The sequence below is a fragment of the Nanorana parkeri genome, unplaced genomic scaffold, assembly GCF_000935625.1.
Source record: "Nanorana parkeri isolate BGI_ZX_2015 unplaced genomic scaffold, ASM93562v1 scaffold220, whole genome shotgun sequence".
Lineage (NCBI taxonomy): Eukaryota > Metazoa > Chordata > Amphibia > Anura > Dicroglossidae > Nanorana > Nanorana parkeri.
In genome coordinates, this window is record NW_017306488.1 from 1,690,672 (window position 1) to 1,714,277 (window position 23,606).

At 42.1% G+C, this 23,606-nt stretch overlaps 1 protein-coding gene across 1 annotated transcript in view; it reads left to right on the forward strand.

The window, feature by feature from the left end:
- WASF2 (WAS protein family member 2) overlaps positions 1 to 22,598 on the forward strand; it is a 41,600-nt gene extending 19,002 nt beyond the window's left edge. The window contains 9 exon segments of the mRNA XM_018555987.1: positions 7,279 to 7,409; positions 9,403 to 9,537; positions 9,740 to 9,893; positions 9,983 to 10,100; positions 13,671 to 13,801; positions 13,888 to 14,034; positions 17,222 to 17,489; positions 17,492 to 17,537; positions 22,248 to 22,598. Coding sequence (XP_018411489.1) covers positions 7,280 to 7,409; positions 9,403 to 9,537; positions 9,740 to 9,893; positions 9,983 to 10,100; positions 13,671 to 13,801; positions 13,888 to 14,034; positions 17,222 to 17,489; positions 17,492 to 17,537; positions 22,248 to 22,408 — 1,290 coding nt within the window. The 5' untranslated portion in view covers position 7,279 and the 3' untranslated portion in view covers positions 22,409 to 22,598.
- Positions 22,599 to 23,606: the final 1,008 nt, after the last annotated feature.

Below are 23,606 nucleotides of genomic sequence, written 5' to 3' on the forward strand. Positions count from 1 at the left end.
CCCTTGCCGGGCTATTATCTTAATCTTTCAGAATGGTAGATTTCAGAAGACAGAAAACTATGGATGGGTGCACAACTACAGGACTTGTCTTGGGTTTAAAGAGAATTAAAGAACTAGAGCTTCTCTTTTGGGTCAAAGGAGTACATTAGTAATTGTACTATGTACTGCTGTGACCCAAAGTCAGCATCTAGCAGGCGACAGTGCAGAGCCACGCTGCAGCTGGGAAGAATTCTGACAATATTATCAGGATCTACCCAGCTACCTGATTGACAGCTGTTTTAGCCTCTCTCGAGCCAGAGCTAGCTGTGCCCACCCTCTCCCCTGTCTGTTCCCCCAATGGACGCTAGACGAACAGGAAGGGGGGAATCCCTACAGGGAGCAGTGACTGAGAGTCAACGCTCTCTGCAGGGAGAAGGCCGTGAGCTGAGCGATCAGCGGTTTAAGTATTGGGAAGAGTATATTTTACTCTCCCAATAATTCTGCTTTAAGTGCAATACAGGGTTTACTTTTTAATTTGCTAGCACTAAAGTAAAAAAAATATATATAAAGCTTTTAGAATGGGCTTCTGTTTTTCCTCCTTACGTTTGTAGGGTTCCCTTTTATAAAATTCTAACAGTTTCCACCGTTCCAGTTCAATGTGAGTAAAATGTTAATATAATTGGAGCAGAAGAAACCAGCTAGTATGAAATGCCAGAAATACCAAATCTCCATAACAGATTATAGGTTGCCAGTACAGTATTGTATATATGAAACGATTGGGTCTTTGATAACCCCCCAAAATCGGAAGCACCATGCAGGACAGAGCAGCTTGTTGTCCGTAAATCTCCCCTTCCCATTATCTTCAGTCAACTGCCTGGTGGAAAAGAAAACCAACCTAAGCTACGAGCCTCCTCATTCCTAGCTTACACAACGTTATGGACTTGCGTAACGTAAAGTGTTTTGCGTGGCACTGCCTCATAGGTTGAGTTACGTGCTTCTCTATGCCTCAAAGCACAGGGTGTTTTTTTCACTCCCAAAAGCTGAAGGTGTGGCCGAAGAGTTATAAAATGATTGGCATGGGCTGCTAAGGAGGAAGGGTTAAAGCAAACCTCTGTTTTGCTGTTCATGGACAAAGCACAGGTTTGCTTTAGCCCTCGTTCACACCTGAACGTTTTGTAGCGCGTTCTACGCTCGACGAACGCTCTACAAAACGCTCAAACATCTAAATCCCATTGTATTCAATGGGTCTGGTTCACACCTTGGCGTATTTCAGCCCGTCCCTAACGCGCTACAAAATGGCCCACGCCTGAAAAGGTACATGTACTACTTTGGGCTGTTTTTGTTGCGCGTTTCCATTGGGATACAGCCAAGTAGCCCTCGGAAACACGCGTTTGTCGCGCGTTTTTTTTTACCGCGAACCGCGGTAAAAAAAAACGTGCGACAGACGCGCATATGCAATACGCCTAGGTGTGAACCAGGGCTAAAGGTGCCTGTAGAGAACATTTACCCAATCAATCCATGTGCAGTCAGTTTGGCAAATGATCATATGCGGTTAGGCTGTCCTGATAATGGCAGATAGCCCTTGGCAAAACTTTTTGATGTGGAAAGGCTGATCAGCTGGGTTAGATTTCTCTTCTGGGCAGGAAATGTTGTTTTTCGCTTAGATAGAGGCTGGTGCCATTACTTTCTTTAGGGTGCTCTAACACCATAGGCAGATGCATGCACTTTTGTACTATGAGCTTTCATTGACTGCCTTAAGGTTGGTAGGTAGCATTATTTACCAATTCCTTGAAGTGTTTCCTCTGAACAGAGCTATAGAGGTCCCTATAGACGTTCGATGACCGCCTCTCAAGTTAACCATTTTTGGAGCCCCTGGATGAGGCTCAGCTGAGGGAAAAGCCATCAGGACTAGTTAAAAAGGTCTGATTGCTATTGTTTACCACTGATAAGCTGATACCAGAGGTGCCAGCAGCACATGTCATCCACCTTGCTTCATGAGCTTAGACATGTCAGGTTGTGCCTACATGTCCGACCACCGTCTATAGTCTGTCCAGCTTTTAGTCATGTATACATGATTTGACCATGTGTGAACTGATGAGTTTGCACTAGTGCTTTCAGGATTCAGAACACCGTGGAAAGCTTATTCCCAAGAGGATTTTCAGATTTCTGGGAAACCCCATCCAAGTGTGTTTTTGGGTTGTGAGAGAAAATCCATGTAAACTAGGAAGAACATACAAACTCTATGCAGATAGTATCCCTGGCGGGATTTTAACCCTTGGCCTTGGTGCAGTAAGACAAGAGTGCTAAATCCCCAGTGCTTGCGCCATCTAATGAATGCATATTGAGCAACCTGTAATCAACACTGTATCAGTGAATTACTTGAATGAAATAAAAGCCATGGTCCAGTCGAGTTATATGGGAAGAAAATATCTTTTGTGCAATGCAGCCTCATGAAAGTGGTTAATGTTGTGCTTGTGTGAGTAGATCTAGGCTTTACAGTGCACATTTATAAAGCACAGGCTGTCGTGTATACAGCCGATTAGTAAGTCTTGTGGCTAACAGTGCATGCTGGGAATTGCTAATTAAGGATGTCCGGCAGAGACTCAACTCTCCTCCCTCCTCTCTGGCAAAGAATTACATCCTGTCTATCCGCAGAGCTATCCAGAACATTCTGCTTCTGCTCAACTCCCCTTCTCTCCCTCTCCCTCTCTCTGAACTGCTCTCTGAATTGCTCAGAATTGCACAACATCAAGGCATTATCAGCCTAAGCATGCAAGATTTCTGAAAATGAATTATGTTGTATTTACAGCAATCTTAACTGACCTGGTCATTCCCTATTGTGAAAAGGATTATCTGTATAGCTTTGTACATTCACATTATCTGCATTGTTAAAATGAATACTTTCCACCTCAAATATATTGGTGTATCTCCTGCGTGCTAACATATATTTGCTGCTTTAAGTGGGTATGGGCTTGCACACTTTAAGACCTAATTCAGTTATTTAGTGTATTTCATAAGAGCTTGTACCTGTTACTATTATACATCCTCCTTTAGTTTTCATAATCTATACATGTCCTCGCTTCTCTTTGTAGTACTTTCCTTTAAAACCGATGTTGACATTAAAGGAAAAGTGAAATTTAAAACCAAATGCATTTATCCTTTAGGCCCCTTTTAAGGTGTTGTCACTGCTCTTTTCCTGTGCACAGAAGAATATTTACCAGGTTCCAACTGGGCTGGCCTGGGTTGATTGTTTACAGCCTGTAGAGCTGCAGCTAACGATTATTTTCAAAATCGATTAGTTAGCCGATTATTAAGTTCGATTAATCGGTTAATCGGATAAACAATGCATTTTAAAAAATGGCTCCAGTGATGGACTACACCTGCAGTGGACATCTCCTTCAGTACTGCGCAGGTGCAGCCAGGAGAAGGACACGTCCACTGCAAGATGTAAAGGAGGCTGAGCCCCTCGGAATTCAACAAGTATTTGTCTGCGCACATGGAGGGAGGGAGCTGTGATGCCACCTTAAAGGGTCAAATGGATAAGTGCAATTTGTATTACAATGCGCTTATCCTTTAATACTCTGATGCAGCAGAACATGGAATAACATAACTTCCTTCTATACAGCTGACAACAGTCATTTTTTACATTTTACTGCTTAGTTTAAAGGAGAACTATGAGGTGAGTGCTTAGTAGATCGGGAGGTGAGTGAACACATACCGGCGTTCGCTCACCTCTCGATCCTGTCACGGCTCTCTGCCATGACAGGGGAGGGGCTGGATTCCCCCCTCCCCGCTCCGATCCACCAGCGCTGACTGGCGGAACGGACAGGGGAGGGGGCGGGTACAGCTGGCTCTGCCTCTAGATAGGCAGAGCCAGCTGTCAGTCACGCAGCTGGGCGGATCCCGGCACAATTGTCGGGATCCGCTTCAGCTGCGGCGTCTCAGTATACGGTATACTGCGGCATCTCAGTATACCGCGAGCTACAGCTCGCGGTATACTGAACCTAGGGTGACGGGAGGACGCTAGTTTGTGTCCTCCCGTTACCCTAAGGAGAACTATGGGGAAAAGCCCTGACCCCATAGTTCTCCTTTAATGAAAAAGTATTAAAGTATACCTGTCATTTACACCTGGATTTTCCAAACTGTTCATATGATTTAAAGATGAGAGTGAAAACCACATGTCAAAGCAATTAGCAAATCAAGAGACATGGCAGCGTAAATCTCAAGTTTCCCAGTGAGGGTCAGGCTAGGCCCTCCACTATCCTTCCTCCAAAGCATCCCTATTGGTGCATGGACACACTGTGCTCTATTTCCACCTTTTAGTGTGAGGTAGCATCGTCCCACCATTGCTCCTATTTGCTAGAGACACGTGGTTACACCCAAGTTAGCACTGGCTGCCACCTACTGTAAGCCAGTCACCTCTTGCCATTGCAACCTATCCTGTTTCCTGGTATACTCCGTTAAGTTTTTTACCTTGTTGTGCAACATGCTGGATCACAAACATAATAGGAGCAGTCCCGTTGAATCATGTCTGGCTCTCAACCCACTAACAGCTTTAGGGTGGTCTGCAGTGTTCCCCTATTAAGTACCTGACACCAACAGCCTGCAACCCTGAACTCTGTTTGAATCCTTACATTCATCGAACGCCTCCTAGGCAGGACCTGGGAGGATTATACCACAGTTATGCAGAATTTTAGCCGGACACCAAAGACCAGGTTGTCTCTAGCCTGGTGGCTCAGGATTCCAGCTCTGAAATTGGGGAAATTATTCCTTCAGATCTTTTGGAAGATAATCACATCGAATGCCAGCTTCACTGGCTGGGGAGGAGTCTTAGACACCCTGATGGTCCAGGGTACTTGGACGCTAAAGGAATCTCAACTTGTGATCAACATTCTGGAGCTTTGAGCAATACGAGTGTCTCTACAACACTAGGTTTAATGGCAGGAGTGTCTCCGGATCAGAATCCAAAGTCTGACAAGATCAGACTCTTGGCATACGCTCCCTAGGCTCTTCTAGATTGTCCAGATTTTCTGTCGCAAGGACAGATCTACTGTCGTACATTACGGGTTCTGGCTTTAGCGGCATGGCTGTTGAAGCCCAGGTGTCCCTTATTTTATGGGACATGGACCTCTCCGACTTGGTGATTCCCATGATATAAAAAGATAAGAGGTCAATTTCTGCAAGATTTACTGCACATGGAAGGCAAACTTTGCTTTGTGCAAGGAAAGGAACCTTCAGCTCAGAAAATACTTTGTGGGGTGAATTCTGACTTTATACAATCAGGCCTGGCTCAACAACTAATAAGGGTCAAATTTCAGTGCTTGCAATCTTGTTTTAAAGACCATTAGCCTCTCATTCTGTGATTAAGACCTTTGTGCATGGCATTTCTCATGTGTGCCCACCTGTTTCTCCATGGGACCTTTGAACTTTTCAGGGATATTCCATTTTCCACACTCATTCACAAGGCTGTATTCCTTGTTGCTATAACCACTGCAAGGCATTTTTCTGACATGGCAGCCTTGTCCTGTATTTAAAACATTCTGGTCCTAGACAAGGACAAGGTGGTGTTAAGACACAAATCTTCCTTCCCAAGGTGGTCTGGGCCTTTCAGCATTCACCTCTATTTCAGCTCAGTGTACAGCTACCTTGCAGTCACTGACTCCATTAGAAAGACTGACTACCTCTTTGTTATCTTTGATAGTCCCCATTAAAGGGAACCAACTTCTTGTTCCACCATTTCATGGTGGATTAGACAAAATATAATTCAAGCTGATCTTAAGTATTGGGTTCTACCCTTTTCTTGTCAGGGCACACTCTTAGATCTGTGAGTCCTTCTTGGGATTTTCAGGACCAGGCAACTGTTTCCTTGATTTGCATGGCTGCTACCTGGTCTTCTGTTTACAGGTGCATGTCTGAGCCTCTTCTGATGACAACTTTGGGCTTAAGGTCCTTCAGGAGTGTCTTTGAGCAGCAGGCAGTTCCCAGTTTGTTTTTTGTTGGGCTTGTTAGCGTTTTGTTTGCTGTGTTGCCCACCCCTCAGTTGGATGTATTTTTTGACATATCAAATGTCACTGAATCCTGTGTCCCTCAGTGTACAAAAAAGAATACAGGATTTCTATGCTCACTATAAAAATCCTTTTCAAGAATCATTGAGAAACAGAGGTGCCACCCCTCTGTTTCTGTGTTATGGTCTTGCTCTCTGCATTGCTTTGTTACAAAACTGAGGCATGCTTGAAGTGGGAGGGGTTATACCAGGCTGGTCACTGTGGGGTGTGTTTTTTTTTTTGGTTTGTCAGCGTCCAACATACTCCTGTTGGCAGAAATATAACCCTAATGTCACTAAACCCTATGTCCCTAATATATTGCAACTTACCAGTCCTTAGATGTGGTGGCCGCATTATTTTTCTTTTTCCAGGCTTCATTTTCACTTGTTAATTCTGCCAGTAACACACTTCCTCACCTAAGGCTACAAAGCTCACTAACTTACTGTATCTCTTGAGAAGTGTTGCCATCCTTGAACTCGACTACAGAATACCTCCCCATCTCCTCTTTTTAATATCATATGAGGTAGTCCTCACAGATAACCTGTGCTGCACTTACATTGTTCCCAGCTACCAGCAGACAACATTTCTGGTAGTATCAATATTTTTGCAAACATATACAAAACTTTTTCAGTGGTATTTGTAACGGACCAAATAAGAGAAGTTCATTTTTAGGGTTTACATACACCTGGGTATTAACCCGAATGCTCTTTGAAAGGTGAAAGAAACCAGGGACCTTTGACAAAACCAACACAAACAAGGAGAATATACATACTCCTGCTAATAGTTCCTGGGTGGATTTGAGCCTAGGATGTTGTGTTACAGGGCAGCAGCGCCCATGCAATGCTGTGCAGTCTGTATACAACACATTCATATATCCAATGCTTGCATCTTGTTCATTCTTCATGTGCTTGCATCGCACCAGTCTAGACATAACAAAACGACACATGCTTGTGTTTAGTTATTTCATTTAATATGGACCACTGGATAAGCACAGGAGGGTTACTGGGTGATAATGTAAGCACCTCTAATATGTATATGTTGGATGTAAAGGCTTTTTGTCAAATCAGGCTAGCCGTTACAGCTTTGTTAAAAATTGAATTACAGTGGAGTTTTTCACAGACCCACAAAAAGTCATCCTTTGAGAGCTGAGCTGGTTAAAAGACAGTGCTGTATGTTCAGTCCTCTCTTAGTGGATCATTGTATTAGTCAACCTATCTGTTTGAAGCACTTTAACTTTTTTTCTCTTTTCCTTCAGAATGCCTCTTGTAGCGCGTTGCATCGAGCCCCGCTATTTGTGCCGAGAGAAGATTCCCACTGTCCGCAGTGAACTAGAATGTATGACCAACATCACCCTATCCAATGTCATCAGACAGCTGGGAAGTTTGAGTAAGTTACAGTTGAGGAAAGAAGGGGCAAACTTGTGTATCAAGGAGCAGTGGTGCACTTCTTGCTATGTGGATTTGATGGATGTTAGAAATTCACTACTATAGAGTTAAATGTAGTACTGGATGAAAAAATGTGATGGATCATGGTAATTGTCTGTCTCTTTCAAACGTATTGAAAAACTAACTGTGGTATGTTGACCAACACAGACAAAAAAAGTACCTGCTTTGTAGGGCTGCAACAACTAATCGACATAATCGATTATAATCGATTATTGAAAAAGTTGTCAACTTTTTCAATCATCGATTAATCGGCTTCCAATTAGTTGGCCCTGTTCACAGCTCCACACACGCTGCGCGCCGCACCTCCTCCCTACCTCATGCTCGCTGCTGCCAGACCGGCCCGCATCCACGATCCACACGCTGCACCTTCTCACTGCCCGCCCACATCCACGATCGGCACAGGGACCCGGGGAGAAGTAAGGAGGAGCAGGTGTGGTGGGATGACAGCCGCCGATAGACAGGACCGATCTCAGAAGCAAGTTGCTGGAAGACTGCTCAGGTAAGCCTGCACTTTCCCCCACATGGTGCTCTATAATGTATTGCTGGGATTTGTATTCCTCTATAGCTGATGGTACATTGTGCTGTATATTATACCATCAGCTATAGAGGACTACAAATACCAGCAATACATCATACACTGTATGTATAATGTATTGCTGGGATTTGTTGTATTTCAATATAGCTGGTGGTTTTCTGCATTGCGCTGTATAGAGGACTACAAATCCCAGCAATAATACATTATACAGCGCAATGCGGAATACCACCAGCTATGGAGGACTACAAAACCCAGCAATAATACATTATACAGTGGTGCAATGCCGAATACCACTAGTTATAGAGGACTAGAAAACCCAGCAATAGTATACCAGGACTAGAATACCACCAGCTATAATGTACAATTGCTGGGTTTTGTAGTCCTCTATAGCCGGTGCCATTCTGCATTCATTGCTGTATAATTTTATACTTTTCATTTCACTATATTGTACACCACACTTTTTTTTTTTTTTTTTACTTTCACCGCTCCAACCTTGCTCCTGTGATGGACTGCAATCTCAATACAAACTAGTAGTCCCATCACTAGAGCCATTTAAAAAAATTATTTTATCCGATTAATCGAACTCAATAATCGGCTAACCGATTTTGAAAATAATCGTTAGCTGCAGCTCTACTGCTTTGATGAGCACAGCACTCCATCAAAAATTGCTTGATACCCAGTATTGTAGCATTTAAAAGTCTTGAACTTTCTTGAAGAATTTGTCAAAGTAGAAATTGAATGCTCAACTCCAGACCCCCCTGGCCTCTCCAGAGCCTTGATGCCCCTGGCTCATTGGAAGTGGGTTGAATGATGCTTGGTGTCGTTAAACCTGGAAGAGGGTTGGCACTGTATCGCTGGATTAGTAAGTCTGCAGGCGACAGTACAAGACTTTGAGTACTGCAGCTGGAGCTTGATTTAAAAAAAAAAAAATTTTAAAAAGCTGATGGGGATTTTTGCTTTTAGTGCCTAGAGACAGTTGGCCTTTAACATACTGAAATTGTCCTGTATTTGTATTAAAATATAAGATATACCTAGTACCCATTGACCATTTCATTTACGGGCCCGCGAAGACCACCAGTGGTAAATCTGACCAATAAATCATTAAGTCTGTAGTATTTTTTTTTAGTTAGTCTCTGTTTATTGCTTTCTGAATGGCTATTAAGGGTATTAATTACCAGGTTTTGTTGTAACGCTTGTCATCAGAACTGAATGAGGGGAAATAAAATCATTTACAGTTTTCACAGGTACAGTAGAGGGAATAATCCAGAGGGGACATTATGTAGTATTGATTTTGTTCATGTATATATTTGTACATATTTATGTTACGCATATATTATACATACACAGTTTTTCCAAATAAATTACCCTCTCTAATTCTGTTTCATTTTTCAATTTCTAGGTCGCTATGCAGAAGACATATTTGGAGAGCTGTTTGTTGAAGCAAGCTTGTTTGCTCAGCGTGTGGGAATGCTGGGTGAGAGAGTGGAAAAACTACAGGTCAAAGTGACCCAGCTTGATCCTAAAGAGGAAGAGGGTATGTTGTTTGGAAAGATACTCAATTAAGGAAAATAAGAACTAGTTCTCTCTATATTGTTTGTTAATGGAAGCATTGTAATTCACCAGTGCCATATGGTTTGTGGTACGATAAAGAAACATTTACTGACAATACGCAGCTCTTGGAAAACTACCTGTTTTGTTTTCATCAGTCTCTTTAAGTGTTTTTTCTTTGTGTCCAGTTTCTCTGCAGGGCATAAACACGAGAAAAGCATTTCACAGTAATACCATGCAAGATCAACAACTCTTTGTACGCGATTCTCTGTCAGTTCCTGTCTGTGAAACATATGCTACCTGTAACATGCCACCACCACTTAACATCCTCTCTCCATACAGGTAATAAGGCCTCTGGTTATAATATGTGTAGTGTATGTATATGCTGTTTAAGACTTTGTCTTAAAAATCTTGTTTCCTGCCTTTTACAGGGATGATGGAAAGGAGGCCTTGAAGTTCTACACAGACCCATCTTACTTCTTTGACCTGTGGAAAGAACAGATGTTGCAGGACACAAAGGATATCATGAAAGAAAAACGCAAACATAGGGTAAGTAGTAGAATGGTGTAAGAGATGGCACTGCTTAGATATTATTGTTTTATGTTAGCTCAAATAGTTTTGTTATGATAACTTGTAAACTACCTAAGATGACGTGGGGGTTACTGGGGAAGATATGACAATAGCATTTATTGCTGTATCCTTAGGCTTTGTTGCACAGATTTGTTGATGTAGAAGTCTCTTGCCAAGTACTGCAGCTGCTGACCCATGTTGTCTAAGTGGGAACCATTAAAGGCCTTTCTTTTTGAATAAAAAAACTGGCACATGCAGTGACATCTAGCAGAGAAAGTGCTGAGCTCCGTACTTTTAAATAATTGAATCTCTTTGATGAGAGTAAGGCCAACATAGATAGCCAAATTCCTCACAGAGAGTGATGGACATTGAGAACATCTCCAGTTTTGACATGAATATGACGAGTCCCAAGGCATACAGTGATCATTTCCCCATCTCAGTAGACAGACTGGGAATGGGATAAACCTGTGGTTTACACTTTCCCCATGGAAAAGGGGACAATGCACTCATTCACATGGATTTTAATTTGCTGTAAAAAATAATAAGAGACAATTAGCGCTTTTGCCATTTAAAGTGCTTGTTATTAACTTCTAGAGCAGTGGTTTTCAACCTTTGTGAGAACAGGGCCCGGCAAAACCTTCAATGCCCCCCAAGACAAATGTTTTAGGAATTAAATAATGGGTAGAAATGAGTAACTGGTATTTAACCACTTCAGGGCCACTGTATGTTATTCAACACCCTGGTCCTGAAGTGGTTACACCAAGATCATGCTGCTGCTGCTGCTGCAGCCATGATCTTGGTATAATTTGTTTCAGTTGACGATGCTCCTTTTGTACAAGTGATCTGGGTGGCTGTACAGACGTCCAGATCACTTGTGCTAGCCTGCATGTGTGGTTGCCTACGTACAAAAACGACAATCGCGCTACACATGTTGGATATCGCTGCGCACACCAGAGTTAGAGCAATAATTCCAGGGCCAATATTTACACGTATCTCTAAACTAATGACCTGTAGGGGATTTTAAATCTTTAACTATGGACTTTTTGGGGTACTGACTTTTGTCGCCATTTTACGGAGACACGCTATTTTTATTTTTTATTTTTTTCAAATCTCGGTTTATTGAGCAAGAAAAAATAAAACAATAGGTTGGTATATTATCAAATCGTAAAGGTCTGCACGCAGGCAACCAACTTGTTCAATATAACATACAAGAATGTACAAAACATAATGGTGTACCTAACTTCAAAACGAGGCAACACAGTTAAAGGCACAGTGAGAGACACGCTATTTTTAACCTGGGCGTGTTGAGTATCTATTTACTCATCATAACCTTATCTTTTATTTTGTATTTTAAAAAATGGGTATTTTATTGTGTTTTGGGGCACTAAAATTAAGTGAATTTTTCACTACATTTGTGGATTTGATAAAGAGTTGCGCTAATATCATGCAACATAAAAATTTGCAACTGCCACCATTTTATTCTACATGGTGTTGGCTGTCATAAAAATATCTAATGTTTGGGGATTCGAAGTCATTTGCAGGCTTAAAATTTGTATTATAACGTGTGCAAAAAAAGAGAAAAAGGCCTTGGCAGCGAAAGGGTTAAGGCCCCCAGTGGGAGAATAGTCCCCAACTCATTGGTGTCAATGGGATTATGGCCACCAGTGGGAGAATAGCCCCCAGCTCATTGGTGTCAGTGGGATTGGGGCTTCCATGGGAGAACAGCCCCTTAATTCATTGGTGACAGTGGGCCCAAGGAGAGAATAGCCCTGAAATCATGGATGTCAGTGCTTTCCAAAATTAACAGGTATGTTGGATAGCTTGTCCCTTTTGCATACTGTGGTTCTTCTCACCTGACGCTAAGTCACTTCAGGGCACAATAGTGAGGTATGTGTGAATAGGAGGAACCCCGGTGTAAAGTGGGGAACATGCTATCTGACACACCTGGAAGTAGTGGCAGTAGCGCATGAAGAATGTGCTACTGCCACCCACTGATAAGGTGAGTATTTTTACGGTGTTATTCTGCTGAAAATTCTGCCACCAAGTGACAGGGTCACTTTACCCAGGCCTCTCTCCTCCTATTGGGCAATGATTTCAGACATGCAGTACAGGCACTTTTGTAACTAAAACTATCCTAAACTAAGTGGATGTATCGTATTTTGTATTTCTCAGCCTCTCTGGGGCTTATCTTGTATCTCCCCTTTATATGTTTGTTATGTGTATCTATTCACACAGCATAAAAAAAATATTTTTTTCTAAAATATTTATCTTTTTAGATGTTTTGTTGCAGCAGGCAACATGGTTGATTTCCAGCCCCTTCACAATGATCTGTTCTATTAGAAAGACTTAGGACTGAAATTTGGAGATTATGTTTATGTATTTTATTAATCTCATTAACATACAATGCACAAGCCCCTCGCAACCCCTGCTAACATTACAAAAGAACAAGCAAGTAGAAATTTTAACCCTTAAGAACACAAAAAACCCTAACCCAAGTAAAAGGAATTTAGACTGCAAGAAGCATTTAAAAAAAATATTTTTTTTGCTTATGTGATGTGAATGGGAACAGATAACAAATCTAAAATAGGTGTTTACTCAATTTGGCTGTAAAAGTGGAAATACACTTTAAAATATGTAGCAATCATGAAGCGGGCTTACACTGTTGTACAGACACTGCCTGTTGCCTTCCTAGCAAACATGTCCTGTTCCACCCCCAGTGGCATAATGTGCATTGCTGTCACTGCATGCTGAAGGTAGGAGGAGCTTGTGGGGAAAGGCCACAGTAGCTAAGCCAGTGGCGAAAAGACTGCATAGGTACTATTAGCTGAAGGGAGATACCTATCGCACCAGGTTCAGTCTAGCCCATCAGAAGATCCTCCGGCAGGCCAGTGGTGTTGCAGCAGTCATTAAGCTGTGGCCCGGTGGGAGGGGGGCTGCTGGCCAAGGCCCGGTGTATGAGAAACCCTACATTATTATAAAAGCATCAGCATCACATTAGCTATTAATGCCTTTCTCCACATGTCACATGCAACTGAGCTCCAAGTTGTAGGAGAGGCTCGCAAAGTAAAGAGGTGGGCAGGGATGTGGGCAGAACATTAGGAAGGAGGTATAGAGCTGTGAGGGAGTTGTGAAAAAAAGTTACTAGTTTCTGTGCACAGTGCCTCTGCATGTGTGACTACAATGGGACACGTATGGAAGGCAGGAGGAAATCTGGACACAGGCATACAGGAAATGTATGTGAATGTGGTTCTTTGCATCTATTCAAAGGTATTTATGGGAAGTAAATGGATACAGAAATCTAAAGATACAGGGTGATGTCCAAATGGCATGCTGAAGCAAATTTGGCATTTCAGTTTTATGACTTAAGTGACACTTTAAAATGATTGTAGAATTATAATTTTTTTAAAGGGAGTAGTACAACACATGCTTGGAGGATCAACATGTGCCTCTTTGCATTTAAAAAGGACCTTAACAATATTTCTAACCAGTATAAATAATGTGGTAGGAACTGAAGGTGTTTACTCAGGGTACCACTTTTACATTTCATAGAGAGAAAAGAAAGATAATCCTAACCGTGGGAATGTGAATCCTCGTAAAATCCGCACACGAAAAGATGAATGGGAGAAGATGAAAATGGGCAAGGAATTTGAGGAACGTAAAGACAATCTTTCAATGTATGGGTAAGGTTTTTGACATTGATCAAATATTTTTTAATATTAAGAAACTTTTACTAAGATTTCATATTTTTATATTTTGTGCACTTTAGGGATCAGTTGAGTGAGAATGGAACCATGAGTCCTATTGATGGGGTAGATTTATCTCTGTATCCCCCACCTCCACCAAATGATGATATTATTCCAAGCCCACCACCAGTTCTCGATGACTCCCTGCCTCCTCCACCTATGGATTTTAGGTAAGCAACATGAATGAGCATTCATTTAATGACTTGGGTTCTAACTTAATAAAACTGTAGTTGTTAGAACTGTGTAGTTTGTATTCATATTTATTTCTTGTTCTTTGAGGGACACAGTGTTCAGAGACAATTAGGTTATACTGGCATCTACAGGAGGACACTGGCAAATAAAAAAAACAGCGACTAGCCTGGTATAACCCCTCCCACTGCCAGCTTTCTAGAATTCCTGAGGGGCCCTAAGCCTGCTAAAATCTTTCACATGCTCTTGCTTTTCCCAGCTGTCCTGTATGCAGACTGGGAAACTCCTTATAAACAGTTTACTCCTCCTAAACATTTTGCAGTCCAATAGCAGTTTGAGGAGTCCCTTATTAAGAAGTGGGCTGTTCCCACTATTGATCTAACAGTGACTCATCTTAATACAGCATTAATGATTCCTTTTGAGGATGCGCCAGTAAGAATCCCATAGATAAACATTTGAGGATGCTTTACTCTGACAGGTCCTGCATTGCATCCTGTCTTGGTTGTGATGTTAGCCTGTCATACATTAGGGGAATTGACTAAACTCATGAGAAGGGATCCAGCTTCCCTCCACACTGACCTATTTGTGGAGCGCTTAGAGCTCATATGCTGGCAGCCCTGTACTACTGTGTAGATGGTTTAGTGGTCAGCTTTTATTTCCTATATGAGTCTCCTATCAGTGAACATGCTGGGAACTTTTGGTTGAAATGTTAGGCTGTGGAGTTGGTTGAAATGTTATTCTGTGGACTAGGCATGTAAAAAAATGTTGCCTGCGCATGCCTTTCAAGGGACAACATCTCTTTAGAGGTGCCTGGACACCCTTTAGCATGTCACTGGGAGTAGTCCTCTACCTCAGCAGAAGAAGCTAAGGCCTCACGCTAGAAAGACTCACACCACCCCCCCTTTCTCCCCTTCCTTCCCAGGCCAAGCAGAGTTCCTTTCGTTACACCTAGGCTTCAATGTCTAAGGCCTAAACCAAGACACAACCCAGTTTCACTGCTCCATCTTGGATCTCAAGGCATTAAATGTGGTCATTCATGCCCCAAAATTCTGTATAGGATCTACCAGATCGGTCACAGCATCCCTCCATCAGGGAAAATGTGTGGCCTCTGGACACATACATGCATGTCCCTATTTTTCTAGCACATAGCCCTTCCATTTTGCCTGTCTCCCATATTCTATGTGTTCGCCAAGATTCTAGCCCCTGTGCTTGCCTTGTTCTGCTCCCAGGGCATCCCCATTGTGTGATATCTTGACCAACCTCCTGTTAAGGAATCATTTGGCACAAGTCCTGACCAACAGTTTGTAGTGGACAGTTACAGGATATTAGATTTCACTGGACACAGCCAACCTACTTTGCCCTTTACCAAGGAAGTAACATCTGGATTTGTTACAAGCTCTAGAAAATCATTGCAACTGTAGATATATAAAGCTAACTTTTTATATCCTTTTTATTGGGAAAGGTAGAGTTTTCTTTGAACGGGGTCTTATGGTTTTTAACTTCCCTTTCTCAAATGTATATAATGCAATATACTGTACTTACTTGGAACGCAGCTCTGAAGAGATTGCCGCGTGTGCTTCATAGCTGCTATTCAAAATCTCCCTGTCCTATGTTGCATCCCCATGCACATGACTCCCCAGACTCTACTGTCTTCCATGGAAAGCCCATTTCATCATGTCAGTTTGCTGATTAACTATCCATTGAAGTACACGAGTTTGTGGTGTGCATGTATGGGGCAAGATGCTGTACTGTGAAGATTTTGAAGAGTGATTGTGCGTTGCCAGACGGGCATTTGGCTAATATTTATCTAGAGCTACGTAGGGTTTGCTTAAAAGGATAAGTAAACTAAAAGATCATGATAGTATAAATAATCATACATTGTGAAACTAGACAGGCTGCATAATGGATCACATGATATCAGTGGGTAAAGCAGAAGTTGTGTTGCAATCAGCTCAAGTTGTCTGAAACAGTGTCAAACAACTGAATTTCTTAGCTTAATTTGGAAAACCACTTAAGTGATACATTTTTTACTGTGGTCTTATTTTTCTTTAATAATAAGTGCTTGTTATGTTTTTTTTGGGCCATTTCAATGTCTATTGTTTTGTGGGTGGTGGCTGCATAGTGACCAACTGTTTTGGAAACTGCTATTATTTTAAAAGGTGCAACATTTTGTGTATACACTCATGCATTTATCCAAAGTACATCTGACATTTGGCACCGCATTATGCTGTCCCCATTACTAGAGATGCACCGATACCGGTTTTTCGGTATCGAGTTCCAATATTTTTTTTCAGTACTCGCCGATGCTGAATACCGATACCGGAAGTCTCATTAAGGAAGCCTGGCTTCCAGATTAGCCTGGAAGCCGTCTCCATGCTCCCTCGTCACTAGGTGACGAGGGAGCATGGAGCCGGCTTTCTGTCCAATCAGGAAGCCGGGGGGCAGCAAATGACTCGCCGCCTGGCTTCCTGATTGGCTAGCTTCCCAACCAATCACGAAGGTGGGCGGTGAGTCATTACAAGGTGCCCGACTTCCTGATTGGCCAGGAAGCCGGCTCCATGCTCTCTCTTCAGCATGTGAGGGGGAAGCATGGAGCCGACTTTCTGGCCAATCAGGAAGCCGGGGGGCGGGTAATGACTCGCTGCCCGGCTTCCTGATTCACTGGCAATGGAGCTGGCTTCCCGGCCAATCAGGAAGCCGGGTGGCGTGTAGTGACCCACCGCCTGGCTTCCTGATACTAGAAGTTCTGGTATAGGGATAGGCAATGGGAGCATTTGGGCAAGTGTGAGTACTCGCACAAATACATAGTATTGGCACCAATACCGATACTAGTATCGGTGCATCCCTACCCATTACCACTTCACTAGATAGACAGTTATAGTCTTCATGGGCAGATGTGCCCTATATTAACCACTCCACAATTATGAGGAAGCAAGTGATACCATTGGCAAGTATTTGTGTACTTTTGTATTTGCTCTTCATAAAGTGTTTTAGACCTGAAAAGGCCTTTTGCCTCCTGTTCTTTATTATACTTTAAAATAAAGATTTTGTTTTGGATTTGTATTTACCCTTGAGCAGCTATGTTTGTTTGATTTTGAAATATTTCTGAAGCGACTATAAACCATAATTACAGCGTAAAAATAACTAAAGTTTTACTTATACCTTCAGCTCACCTGGAACTAGTAATCGAGCAAGTCTGATCAGTCCAGCCCACCCACCTCCAGCTCCTCCCATTAGTTCTCCAATTGGTGGAAGACCCAGTTTCTCTCCTCCTCTGGCACCTCCACCCCCGCCTCCAGCTGGAGTATTCCCAGACCCATCCTATCTTCCTCCCCCAAGTCCACCAGTATGCCCTCCCATGCCTGGCTTTCCTGCTCCTCCTCCTCCTCCTCCACCAGTGCCTTCAGTGATGGATTACTCTCCCGCATCGCCTAGCCATCAGTGAGCGATCCAAGGAATAACCTTTTGTCTGCAATCCGTCAAGGTATTTATGTGTTTCTATAATTTGTTCAGTATGGTATGACAATGGTATTTTGTTCTAAAGACACACAAATCCGCAATATGACCATATGATATTCAAATCATATGATTATCTGTGAATAATAATCACAACATTTCAGTTTAATATAAATGCAATCCCAGAACCATTTGTTTGATTCTTGTCCAGCTATTCTTTTTTTCCTCCTAACATAGAGTTGTCATATTTGTGTAGCCTAGATGGCTCTTACTTCCCTGACCTCTCTCTCTCTTCATTGCATCTCACTATGCTCTCATGAGGTTTGAGACAGGCACAAATGTCACTAAAACGTGGCTAATATGTGGGAAACTGCTGACATTACATAACCAGCAGACAAGGAATTTTGACTATGGATACCTAAATCCTCTGGTGGGCTCTTGGTCATTTGTTTACAGATGAATGCATATTTTATCCTATACCTGCTAGAGTTGGATGGTTCATAAAGGCTTTTGGTATTCTGGGGTATTTGAGGTTACTAGACTACAGCAATTTAGCACACACTGATGGATGGCTTACCTTTTAGGAAATCAATTGTAAAGTCTACAGTACAGTTGCATGTCACAGCTGCCTATTCTGCAGCTCATTCTAGGTGGGAATTAAGCCTAAATGGTAAATGGATGATCTGTTCCATCCAAGGAGTAGCAACACTCTTGCAGAGCTAGATAACATTTGGTTGTTATAGAACCAAAGCAAAACACATTTGGGTCTAATAGCATTGGAAGCAAAGAACATTTTTTTTTTCAATTTTATAGATAACCTCACAACCTGTAATGGCTAGGCTTTTCATTTCAGGATAATGTGCCAAGTCTAGACATCTTTTTATGCTATTGTGGCTATGACCAGTTCAGGATTACTGTGATCATCTCTGAATCTGTACACATGCCCTTAGCAGAGACGGTGTAGCCAAGAAGGGTACTTGGTACTTTTTCAAATGGTACTTCTGTTTGATGTAGAAACGTCTCCTTAGAGACACTAAAGCATAGTCACAGCCTGATGGAGTTTCCCTTTTTCTTACTAAAAACCTAAGATAAGTCACGAGATAGCTCTGACACACTAGTCAACAGGGAGGTGTTTGTAAAACACACTGAAGGAGGAAAGACCTTATTGAGAAATAGCTGTAGAAAAGAGGTGGCTCATGCTAAAATGGTGCATGAATTCCAGTTTCACTGGTGTTTATGAACTAGGTGCCAAGGTAGCCTTAAAGAAGATACTAGACTTATTGTAAAGGGCAGCAATGCATATGGAAGGAGGTTCCATGGTTGCAAATTATTGACTGTAACTGAGCAGAGTAGGAATGGTCTATTTAATTGGACAACTATAATATGATGCATGGTTACAAGTGATGAGCCAATTAAATTTTGGATGCTATGGACAACTAGAAAGCCTTAGTCCAGAAACAGTTTTCCTTGACAAAGGGCTTTGTAGAGAGAAAGATACAAGACATGGGGGAGGCCCTCTTCCTTTTGACCTAAGTAGTGGAGATTTTCTGCTTCCCAGCACAGCAAATAAGAAAGAGTTCCTTACTGGCACAGTAAAGGCAAATATTTGGCATTAATTGCACTCCTTTTCACTACGCCACACATGGTCTATTTGCATTTTCTCCTGAAAATCAATATCCATCTGAATACCCAATACAATAGATCTGGGGTGGAGGGGACATCTTATGTAGGGCTGCAACAACTAGTAATCGACATAATCGATTATAATCGATTATTGAAAAAGTTGTCAAATCTTATGTAGACAGCTCCTCTTTAATGCATTCTGACATGCTTTACTAGAAGATAAAGAACTTAGAGAGCCAGGACTTAGTTGCTAGTAACGCATACAGTCAAGAGCCCTGCCATACAGTAGTTAAGCGATCTATGCCCTTTAATTATCATAATACATTTTATTTGAAAGCTGTTAAGATTGGGTTTGACATGGATTTTGAAAAAATTGCCATACTGGGGTCACCAGTGTAACATGGCAGAATTAGTAATGACGTGAGCCACTGCAGGAGTAGAAATAGATCCACTAGAGCAGATGGAAGAGAAGCAGGTAGTTGGACAGGCTATATTTGTACCCAACTGATGTGACCTGCTTTAACTTGTTGAAGCCTGACACTGAGGCATTGCAGAGATAAATAAAAGGGATCCAGGTCCAGTCTCAACTTTCATGGATTGGAATGGACATTATATGCAAGGTTTACACCAGGCAACTAAACAAGGTAGTTTGGTTTTCACTGTATGAGACTCTCATGTTCCAGTACTCAGGTTTGCCCCTACAGCAAGTGATCCTTTTAAGGATAGGAAGAGTAACATTGAGGTTGCATTCAAGATAGGGCTGCAACAACTAATCGATTATAATTGATAATGAGAATCGTTGTCAACGATTCTCATTATTGATTAGTTGGTTTCGACTACTTGAATCTGTAGCCGCCACCGCTCTGTTCCTCTGTTCTCCTCCCCGCTGGTGCTGGCTGCAGTGGTCTGTGACCCTTTCAAATCCCTGCTGCTCTCCCGACCTGCATCGGCAGAGGGGACAGAGGCCGTTCCTCTGTTGGTTCCCCTCGTACCCCCTCTTCTGCCGGCGGTAGAAAGTTGGCTTCAAAAACTCCCTTTAGCGATTGGGAGCAATATCCAGTCTGCTATCGGCTATTTTAAATTGCAATAGCAGGCTGGCTATTGCATCCACCCACTGGCTGCTGACCATCAACAGAGTAGGACCTGAAGGAGAACTTTCCCTGGGATTTATAATAAATATATAAAGTGGCAAGCATCATTTTTGGTTTGAGCCTGAAAATTCTGCTCCGGGAAGTGCGTTGTGGTGCCATTAATTTCAATAAATCCCAAACGCCCCCTCCCTCCTGTATGATCAGCTGCACTGGAACGCGCGGTACTGCAATGCCATACGGTGCGAGTGTAAAAAATGTGCATTCCATTTTATTCTAAAGTAAACTTTGCTTGTAACACCCCATTTGTGTATTTCATATTAAATAAAACATGGTATTATTTAGATAGATCAGAGTAGGATTTGCAGAATGGGATTTCAAAGCACAGGTAGGCACCAGCACAGACTTTTGTGCTCAGATAATAGCAGGTGCACTGAGCAGAGCTTAGTTATACGTCAGTGGCATGCTTACAACTTGCCAGTACACAATTCTCTATTTTAGCCAGTAGATGGCACAGACAGACACTTAGGAAGAGTTTGGATGTATCACTGGTCTCTTATAGAAGAAAAGTGGAAGCTTCTGGTTCCTTGCAGCACATACGGCTCCATGACAGTATTCCCCCCTATAAAGTTTTGTGGATTTGTTCTTAGTGGTTTCTCTTAGGTTATTTGAAATACACAAAAGGTTATGGGGAATAAGGGATGTTTTTTAACATCTTCTCTGTTAATTAGGCAGAAATAGACAATCCCACTGTGTAGCTGTCATGTGTGAGGATTATTCATATTTGCCTTCTTAAGTGTCTTGGGATTACCTGTAATTTTCCTTGTGCACAATCCACTAGAGTGTGGTGTCAGTTTCTAAAATATCTGAGCCAAGGGAATATTCTAATGCTGATACAAAATAATGAATGATGATGTTCAGATGGTGTTGTTCCGAGTTACTCACTTGTAGCTTTGTGTATGTTTTCTTAGAAATTAAGTCACACTTTTTTTGCTGAAAATATTTAGGTACTTGTATTGGGTTTGACTAGATTCAGGAATACAAATGAGTAGGGATGCAACTAATTTTTTGCTACCAAAACAACATATCGGCCGAAAATGGTACTTTGGGCAAAATGCTAAAAGTCCCATCTTTCGGCCGGAATTGCGGTGCGTCCGTGATACCTCTCTTCCTCGCTGGGCACTGCTCTGTGTCCGCTCTGACACAAAGCAGCGTCCTGCGGGGAGGATAGAAACTGTCTGGAGGCCAAGTGGGGCGGGGAGGAGATGCTCTCCTCCTGCACTACCCTGCTCGGCCTCCTGTGACAGATTACGATGGAGAGCGGTGTGGGGGGCGAAGACAGCTGTGAGTTGCCACAGGGGGCAGAGCCTGCAGTGTGGGGGAGGAATCAGTTGTCAAAGGAGACTGAGCTTCCCTCCCACACTGCCAGCTAAGCCTCCTGTGACAGTGAGTCAGGATGGAGAGCGGTTACAAGCAGTCAGCGATCAGCTGATCGCTGACTGCTTGTAAAATATTGAGGACAGAGTATGCTTACTGTGTCCCCAATTATTAATGAACAGGAAGTGCTCTACATCACTTCCTGTGCATTCATGATTGTGGACATAGTAAACATACTATCTTCACGAGTTATGAATGAACAGGTAAACTCAGCATAGAGGCTTCCTGTTCATTCATAACAGGGGCTGCAGAAAAAGAGATTGAGGACTTTGTCCTCAATCTCTTTTTCTATTTTAAACAGACCCCTGATATTTCCCAGAGCCCCCGACTGTAAAGTTAAAAAATAAAAATATTTACTAAAAAATTAATAATAAATAAAATATTTTAAAAAAGAATTCCGGTCAGAAAATCCCATTTCATTGCACCTCTACAAATAAGTCTTTTGCAGCTGGCTCTCTGCTGGTTTTTCCCCAGTTGTTTATATTGTATATTTTACCCCTGTATATCAGTATTTATTTTAAAGTAATGTGTGTTTTTTTGATACCTTTGTGAGCCTTCCATATATTTTTTATTATACCTATCTTTTCTAGGTTTCCAACTGCGCAAAGTGGAGCAGGAGCAGCTGGAGCATGAGAAACGAGATGTTGGAGGTAATGATGTGGCCACTATCCTGTCTCGCCGTATAGCTGTGGAGTACAGCGACTCTGAGGACGACTCTTCAGAATTCGACGAGGATGACTGGTCTGATTAAGGCCATGAAGATTTGGTGTGGAGGGGAGGCCCAAGGATTTGCAGGACCTTTATTAGCTACACGCAAGACACTGCAACTGCTAACTTATTAATTCCAGGAGTGTGAGTTTGCCACTGGTGGAATAACATGCTGACCTATACTCTCCCAATTTAATAATATAGCTTTGGCACACAACTTTTTGCTCGGGATAGAGTGATTCTCAGTTATTTTGTTCAGTGACTTTTTCAGAAACATGCCTACAAAAAAAACTTCTTCTAACCAAACAGGGCATTACTTACCTTTCATAATAAGTGTCCAAATGTAAGGGATATATTCTTTGTAACACAGTTTACAGAGTGTGCTATAAATAGTAAAATGCAGTCAATACATCAAGCTGATACAAATGCCTTACATGTGCTGGTAAATATTCCCAGCTCATATATTAGTGCAGGCACTGCTTACGTGTGGGCTTTACACATCCCTTGTAGCAGTTTCCATTAACAATGTAATGCAGTTCTTTCTAACTGGAAAATTTGAAGTAATACTTTCAAAATGGAACGGTGTACATGGGACCTTACTGTGCCTATTAGACAAAACCAACTTTATTTCTTTACATTATGAAAATAATAGTGCCTTCAGATAATTATGCATTCCAGTTTTACTTTATGTAATAACAGGGACCTAAACAAGCATTCAGTTAGACAATAATATTGACTTTTGATGCACAATTCCTCTCTTCCTGGCCTATCTCATAATACAAAGCCCTCTCAGAACACAAAGGTCTCCATGTTTCTATTATTGAACCTACGCAGGAAACTGCTTTAGTGATCTGTAGAAGTCATCCTGCCACAGAGGCACGGTAGGCTAACGAATGCAGTTTCTCTCTTAAATTGTGGTGAGCTTTATGGGGGGGAGTGGAGACATGACACATCTAGGTGATAAACCTGAAAAGCATCCTTAAAGGTTGGGATTCTTTAGCATTTAGGGAAACACTTTCACACCTATGTGGAGGCACCTCAGGTGCTTCATACATTAGTAAAATCGGATGCACATTTTACATACAGGTTGATTTAGGTCACTACTTGGAAAAGGTGTAAATGGTCAAAGAGCAACCCCTGGGGTTGGAAATCACAATGATTATTTTAAAGCTAGTGACTTTTTTTCCTGGACAGTTTCCTGGGCACTTTCATAGGCAGTGATAACTGTAATGCATCATGAG